This window comes from Hoplias malabaricus, chromosome 15 (genome assembly GCF_029633855.1).
Source record: "Hoplias malabaricus isolate fHopMal1 chromosome 15, fHopMal1.hap1, whole genome shotgun sequence".
Taxonomy (NCBI): domain Eukaryota; kingdom Metazoa; phylum Chordata; class Actinopteri; order Characiformes; family Erythrinidae; genus Hoplias; species Hoplias malabaricus.
The window spans coordinates 32,123,329-32,131,235 of record NC_089814.1 but is presented as its reverse complement, the minus strand read 5'-3'; the positions used below and the strand labels follow the sequence as shown (position 1 = coordinate 32,131,235).

Sequence of the window (7,907 nt, the reverse complement as noted above, 5' to 3'; positions counted from 1 at the left end):
CTTCCTCCCTCAGCTAAGGAGCCGACGACGTCACGTCCTGCCTCTCGGCGCGGACCACAGCGCGCCCCCTGCTGTCCTCCGCCGTCAAAGCAGCCGCTGAGAGAGGGCGCGTCACAATCCGCTCTGTTCCTCTGAGACGGGAGGATCATTCCTACAATTCGGTGCCTTTTGAATCCCCAGTACTGATCACTGTATTTATTACGTAACAATGTAAACTATATAATTTCTGTAAATTCCACTGAAATACCAACACCTTTCAAATGTTAAACATAATGCAGTTTACCCCCAAAACACTTATTTTATATATTTACATGGTTTTTATTTATCGGACACTAGGGTTTTTCCCCCCATGTCCCTAATGTTGTACAGTGTTTTTGTGATGGAAATATAAGGTATAATCATAAATATCTTTCAGTCTTTTCATATTGTTAAAAGGTTTTGCTTAAGTCCACTCTAAACTATATACTTTTTCCTCAGTAAGTTTTATTTGATCGAAAAACAAAGGTGGAAGATGAGTGGCTAACTCCTCATGCTAATGTCTGTTTTCCCTCATTTGAACCCATCAGTCTGACATGGTCAATCACAACATGTCCACCCTGTTAGGAGAAATATGAGGACAAAGCAGTAAGATTTAATCATTTAATGATCATATCTTTGTCTAATTTCACTTATTTGGTAGCCTGGTAATGCTCACACACTGGATAATGGCTAACTTTATGTCAGAATGTCTGACATAAGTGCATGTGTGTTTTATTATTCAGTTTAGTTAGAATAATTATATACATATTGATTATTAAGTAAGTGTGCATTTCTGGGCGGCATGGTGGCACAGCAGGTGGTGTCGCAGTCACACAGCTCCAGGGTCCGGGTGAGGAGTTTGGTGTGTTCTCCCTGTGTCTGCGTGGGTTTCCTCTGGGTGACTGTCAGTGAGGAGTGTGGTGTGTTCTCCCTGTGTCCACGTGGGTTTCCTCCGGGTGTCTGTAAGGAGTGTGGTGTGTCCTCCCTGTGTCTGCGTGGGTTTCCTCCGGGTGACTGTGAGGAGTGTGGTGTGTTCTCTCTGTGTCCACGTGGGTTTCCTCCGGGTGACTGTCTGTGAGGAGTGTGGTGTGTTCTCCCTGTGTCTGCGTGGGTTTCCTCAGGGTGATTGTCCGTGAGGAGTGTGGTGTGTTCTCCCTGTGTCTGCGTGGGTTTCCTCCGGGTGCTCCAGTTTCCTCCCACAGTCCAAAACACAGTTTGTAGGTGGATTGGCAACTTAAAAATGTCCATAGGTGTGAATGTGTGAGTGTGTGTCGCCCTGTGAAGGACTGGCCCCCCCTCCCGCCTTGCGCCTAGTGATTCCGGGTAAAGGCTCTGGACCCACTGTGACCCTGAACTGGAAAAGGGTTACGGACAACGAATGAATGAATGTTTATTTAAATGTCAGATATGAAAATAAAGTTTTATAACACAGACGTTTAAATTCATATTTGTGCACTCTCATCCCTCACTTATACCCCCCTGCAATTTCTTGGCGCCTCACACACAGTGAAGGTGATCAGGCAGATTCGGGAGGGGACGACAGAAGAAAACGAGTGAACGAGTGAAGGAAGCAAGCCCTCGCTTTTTGGAGCGCGCCCGGAATGAGGTTTTAGGTTCCTCCAGGAGAGAAAGAGAGAGAGAGACAGAGACAGGGAGGGAGAGTTTGTTTTTAGTGGACCTCTATATAAACACTAGGGGAAGGGGCTAGTGTCTTATTTAATGGAAGACTGGAGCTAAAACAGCCTCGTAAACTAGAACCTGACTCAAAGAAATCTGAACTGAGCTTATATCCGTGAAGATTAAGGTTATCCCCAGCCCTGTTCTGAGAAGTGAAGTGTAGGGGGGAGAATAAGCTAACCTGCTAAGCAGAGACCAGTAAGTTACCCCCCTTGGGTTGTTTACAGTCCTCTATCTCCCCGCATTAGCCTGGTTAAGGGTGTTCAGAGACTCATGAATGTGGGGTGTGGATATATTAACATTACCCTAGCGCTTTCTATCGAGACTCTCTCTGGGTGCTTTCTTTTTGAGATGATAGAGAGCTAAATTAGCTGCGGTAGCAAAACAGGGAGCCCACAGCCTGCCACAACAACTGACCACCACCTGGAACAGACTTGGAGGTAGGTGTGGACATATTTGGCACATTAACTGTATAAAAGCTGTCCCTTTTGTTACAGATGTGTGTTGAAGTCTACAGCAGACTCTTGACAGTAGCTTTGCAGTGATATGACATCTTTGTAAACCTAATAATAACCTAGAAATATATATGAAGTCTTTATGGCATTTGAATATACCCTTCTCTCTAGATGTTCCTCTACAGGAGTGTGGTAATAATGTCCCAGCCACGGTTGTGAAATATTGTGTGAGGCCTGTGTATATTTAGCAGCTGGACAAAATGATGTGGTCATTGGGAGGAAGTAGTGGTGTGTGGTAAAAATACTATATCATAATTCTTAAAGGCGTATTTAGGATATTGTGATGCACAGACGCTTTGAAACCACAGTGGTTTACGTTATTTTACAGTTAATCCCGTTAAACAGGGCAGGTCTGCGCTTTGTATTGATGTATGCATTGGGTCAGTTCTTGAAGAACTGAGAATATCCAGTAGCTATAAAATACTGTCATAGTGCCCACCTCTCTGTGAATGTTAACACTCACGGTTTATTTATTTTAACGAAACCCCAGTGTCAGTAAACAGTTAAAAAACAAAAAACAAAAACAAAGTGGCTTGTCCAGACAAGCTAGGCTTTCTCTCTCTGCTCACAGCAGAGAAACCTCAAATAGACCTCCAAATGTTAAAAAATCATGAAAAGAGATGAGGATATTGATTTATTCCTGCTCCATAAGTGGGTAATATTTACTTATTTTTGCTGTTTCACATTTTTTAAGGTGGAACTGACTCTAAATTTCGGAGAGGGCTAACTTCATGAAAGAAAGCACAGAGTGAAAATGCTACAAAGCTAAACAGCTCGAGTTACAAATGAGTTTCTGTGGTAATTCAAAACTTAGACTAGTTAAACTTCAGCCACGTTGTTCCCTCAAACATTACCACTCCACCTTAAAGGATGTGGATCTTCGAATGTAAACGAACCAGAGAGAACTGCAGTTCCCCAGAATCGTAGACGTTGCTTTAAATGTTGTCTTCTGGGGTTTTTATGATGCAATTGGTTGTGAAATCATTTCGTGCCTTGGCCAAAGCTGTAGTTTTTGGGTTTCTTCTTCTAGTCCTTAACATCTATTTCTACATTTTGCTCCGTTGAATGAATGGCCGAGTCAAGTGAGTCAGTTCGAACCTGTCATTTTTTTCACTCTATTTTCAGCTTCTTTACGTTTGGGGAAGTAAAGCATGACAGCAATGCGTGTTGATGCCAAGGTGGTGATGCTGGGAAAGGAGAGTGTGGGTAAGACCAGTCTGGTGGAGAGATACGTACACCACCGCTTTCTGGTTGGACCGTATCAGAATGTGAGTACGGGGCACTGGGAGGGGTGCATAGAGCCAATACTTTGACCTGCTCAGAAGCAAATAAGTCAAGCCCAGACAACCCACTTCCAGGAATGTAAGCTTTTGTTAGTCAGAGAGGGCAAAGACCAACACATTACACTGTACAGGGCTGAGTGTTCTCTTACACACTTATACATACAATACACACTGTGTTATTACGCTACTAATACATCTGAGTGGAATTCTGCATAGACCAGAGTGTTATATTTCCCCCAACAGACCATTGGAGCTGCATTTGTTGCAAAAGCCATCAGTGTTGGTGACAAGGTGGTTACACTGGGGATCTGGGTGAGTGCTGGCACTGATTTTAAACACTCAATCACAGAAATAATGTCTGTTTTTCCAAACGTATGCATGCGTTATGAATCTTTGAGATGTAAACAAAGTCAGTATATTTTCTTGTAGGTCACGGAAACAAATTATTTGGGGTTTGAGGTTTATTTTACACCAAAAACAGTTTAAAAATGTATATTTTAGGACTCGGGCAGTGAATTTCACCAATTATTTCACATCAAAACCACTCTAACTGATCCTTGTTTACCTCAAAGATTGTGATAAAAACATATTCTCTTTCCAGGACACGGCTGGATCTGAACGATATGAAGCTATGAGTAGGATTTACTACAGAGGAGCCCGAGCTGCCATCGTCTGTTATGGTACGGTTCCTTTTCTCAAAGTTATCAGAGCACCGCTGCCCCACAGAACGGACGTATTGCGTACTACTTGTACTTAGTTAGTTACATTTGGTTTTAAACTGGATTTATGAAGTATGTTAGTAACAGTGTAGTGCCACGTTCTTTTCGTTTGACATTTGTAGTCCTTTACAGATTAAGGTTTTGTCGGAAAAAAACATCCTGCTCTTATCTTTAATGCTGTGATCTATTGAACCACTGCTCTTTAGACCTGACGGACAGCAGCAGCTTCCAGAGGGCCAGGTTCTGGGTGAAGGAGTTGCAGACTTGTGAAGAGGTAAACAAGACTGCCCTTCTCCTGAGGAGTCTAGTTGTAGTGTGTGTTCTCTACTTTGATACCCACTCATTCATTCATTACTTTGACGAATAGCACTGCAAGATCTATTTGTGCGGCACCAAGAACGATCTCATTGAGGCGGACAGGAGTGCGCGGCAAGTAGACTACCACGATGTACAGGACTTTGCGGATGGTAAACGCTCACAACAAACACGGCGATTCTCATTAATGTTACATTATTGAGTACGTTTCTTTGGTTTTCGGTGTACAGTAACGCCCAATAAAGCCCTGTGTTGTGTCCTCCTCAGAAATAGGGGCGCAGCATTTTGAAACATCAAGCAAAACAGGGAACAATGTTGGTAAGCAGTGCTCGACCACGGTTCGTAGGCTTTAAATGTGAGCGCAGACGTTGTAAACCATCGATATTTCCTTCTTTGTAACAGATGAAGTGTTTATGAAAGTAGCAGAGGACTTCAGTAACTCAGCCTTTGAGCTCATGCCAGGTGAGAACCGTAAAAACGTCTTTTATTTCAGCTATAACGGATTGTGCCATGGTCAGTTTTGTTATTTCATATTCGTTCTACTATTAATCGCTTTAAACGTTTGTTCTGTGTCTTGCAGATGGGAAAGGGGTGGACCTGGGCCAAAAGAAAGACTCTTATTTCTACACCTGTTGCCACAACTGACCCAATCCAGGACGCTTGTGTTCTCCTTCTGTGCTACTTGGAAATACTGGATGCTCTCTGCCGCCTTATTTTAAAAAAAACAGACCGTTGTTTTCCTTCCTCAGTTGTGCCATGGAGTGTGTGAAAACAGACAGTTATTTCGGAGAGATGATGATGATGAAAGGAGACTGGAACTGAAGTCGACACTTCCCCCTGGTGTTGTAGGATTAGGAAAAGAGAACTGGAACCTGAACTGCATGGAAGTGATCATTACCTCTGTTTCTGATGGCTGCAACCCCACTGCGTAACTGCTTTTGAGAGATTTCCTTTTAATAACTGTAAGGTTTCTTTAGGTCACTCGGCGCGCAGTGACCGTCTGAGTTTACACATGGTAACGGTTACTTGCCGTACCTTCACTGGCTCACCACCAAACGTTCGTAAGCTAAGGCTGAGTCCACTGTTAGACACTTTCTGACACCAGTTTTGGGTTGTTTTTTCTTAAATCGATTAAGATTAGAGTTGATGTGAAAGTGGGAGTCTCAAATGTTTCCCACGCAGAATGTTGCAGTTCCGTTATCGTTCTAACTCAAGACAGCAGTATTTATTTCTTTTACTTTTTACAAAGGCTCCTAGCTTGTATGGCTCTGCAAAGTGTATCTCACGATGACAGTAAGTGGTTAGAGAGACGTCTCCTTAGATTTTGAGGGGAGGAAGCATCTTCTTATAAAGTTCTCTGACAGTCGCTCCTTGCCACTTTCTGATATTAGATCAGTTTGAGGTTGGGTGTTGTTTCCCTTCTCCCAATAAATCAGGGAGAACCTACATTTCTGATCTGCTATTTAAAGTGGCTGTGGAACAGTGCTTGCGTTTCACCCCCCTCCCCAATCAGAGCTGAGTTACAGTGCTTGTTGAATGTGATATTCATGTTTACATAGATGTAAAAAAAAAAAGCACCCAGACAGAAAAATCTGTTTTAATTTAATTTTACTTGAGCGTGTTATTATTAAGTTTTGGCTTTGTCAATGTGAAGGTTCTGTTCGTCTTTGTACACGAAGCCTTAATTTGCCTTCAGCTTATTTTGTGCCTGTACAGAATACACACTTTGGAGCTTAAGCGTAAACATTTCACACCGACTTTGTCATGTTGCAATTTATACGCGTCTACGTGTTTTACCAGCTACGCAGACATCCATAAGGGCATCAGATGTTTGTGCTAATGGTATATATGCAGTGAACGGTGTATTCTCATGACTCTGTGTTACCAACATCCTCAATATGCTTTCAACACTAAACTGGAAGTCTCTACGCATTTCATTCATCGTTCGGACGAGTACGCCACACAAACGGGTTGTAGCTTTACAACATATACACGCCACATTTCAAGCAGCGCAGGCAACGCTGGACTAAAGCTATGCTACAGACTGATTACTGATTCACTGCAGAGGATGAAGTCATAAAATCATCAGCGGTGATGAAGCGACGAAACGAAGCTTTTTGAAGTTTGAAGAGTTATCATTTTTAGGACGATTTGTGTACAGAGTAATTGTTGTAGTGTTTGGGGGTCAATCACAGGAACCATTGCATTCCTGTTCCTCGGTCTCGGTTTTCCACGAATTCCCTGATGTCCGTTGTTGTATCAGGTGTGCGGTCAACAGACCACAGTAAACGTTTGCTTTGAGAAACTCGCTCAAAAAAAACAACAAAAACACATTCCGGCAAGAATGTGAAACTGTATGTACTGTCATTTATTATGTACATAGCGCTACAGCACAATTAAAATTCTCTCACAAGGCAGCAGATTTTTATTTTTTGTTTGTTTTCGTTTTTTCTTTTTACACCACCATGAAGCAGACCAAAAGCAGTACAATGGCAGGTGCTCTGATGAGTGTAAAAAAATGTGAGCTGTCAGGTGAATACTGTATAAAACATAGCGCTCTACAAGTGCAACACGTTAGCTGTGTGACTATGAACCTATTCTGGCAGATCAGTCTGTTTAATGTTGGTCGGTGAGTGAACATGCTGAGAATCCAGAAATCTGTCTAATAAAAGAACAGGCCCATCGCGAGACCCCTTTAGCTCCGTCAGGGTTTTCTTTTTCTTGTACTATGCCTTTAAGAGTAAAAACGCTTGATGAATCACCACTCAATTAAATTAAGAACTGTTATTGTGGGAATTCTTACAGCGACTTGTACACCAACATCTAACTAGCTGCAGGAAGTGCTGTGGTTTTTGTACAGCTTTAATTTACAAATATACAATCATACAATTACAATCCATCACTTTCCCCTATCCACTGATTAACGGCGTCCAGTTTTAAAAAAACCTATATCCACAAAATGATACACATTACTCAGCACTACGACGTGGAAATTGAAGGTATCTCTGACCCAGTTTAGACCCATTCTGGATGGCAAACGGATGCAGTAGTCTTACCAGCAGGTGGTGCAAAAATCAAGTGAATATTAAGTAGCCTATATGGTAAAACTTGTAGTAGTAGGGCACTGAACCAGTCTTTGTTTTCTTGTGCGCATTCAGCCAAAGTGTAAATAAGAAAAGGTAGGAGTAGTGCATGTGAGCTAATGACATGGATTCGCGTGATTCCTCAGTAACATAATGTTTTGAAACTATATATATATATATATAAACCAGGTTACAGTATACGATAGGCCACTTAAATCCTCAAGTTGTAATAAAGTCAGCGATTTTCAAGTTTAAATCCTGAAGGGAAGCTCAAATATCACAGACCAGACACTTTAG

The 7,907-nt window shown here is 42.2% G+C and overlaps 1 protein-coding gene across 1 annotated transcript; it reads left to right on the top strand.

The window, feature by feature from the left end:
- Positions 1–1,597: 1,597 nt before the first annotated feature.
- Positions 1,598–7,905, top strand: rab24 (RAB24, member RAS oncogene family). The gene is made up of 9 exons (XM_066645500.1): positions 1,598–2,135; positions 3,336–3,478; positions 3,737–3,805; positions 4,095–4,173; positions 4,419–4,486; positions 4,580–4,679; positions 4,795–4,845; positions 4,930–4,989; positions 5,108–7,905. Exons 2-9 carry the CDS (start codon positions 3,362–3,364, stop codon positions 5,170–5,172), a joined length of 609 nt encoding a protein of 202 aa, XP_066501597.1. The 5' UTR covers positions 1,598–2,135; positions 3,336–3,361; the 3' UTR covers positions 5,173–7,905.
- The last annotated feature ends 2 nt before the right edge of the window (positions 7,906–7,907 follow it).

What these genes read in the sequence shown, in the direction of transcription:
- rab24 (XM_066645500.1), top strand. Translation starts at nt 3,362, where the DNA reads ATGACAGCAATGCGTGTTGATGCCAAGGTGGTGATGCTGGGAAAGGAG. An exon ending in AGTTGCAGACTTGTGAAGAG is followed by an intron (nt 4,487 to 4,579) that starts GTAAACAAGACT and finishes TTTGACGAATAG; the next exon opens with CACTGCAAGATCTATTTGTG. An exon ending in CAAAACAGGGAACAATGTTG is followed by an intron (nt 4,846 to 4,929) that starts GTAAGCAGTGCT and finishes TCTTTGTAACAG; the next exon opens with ATGAAGTGTTTATGAAAGTA.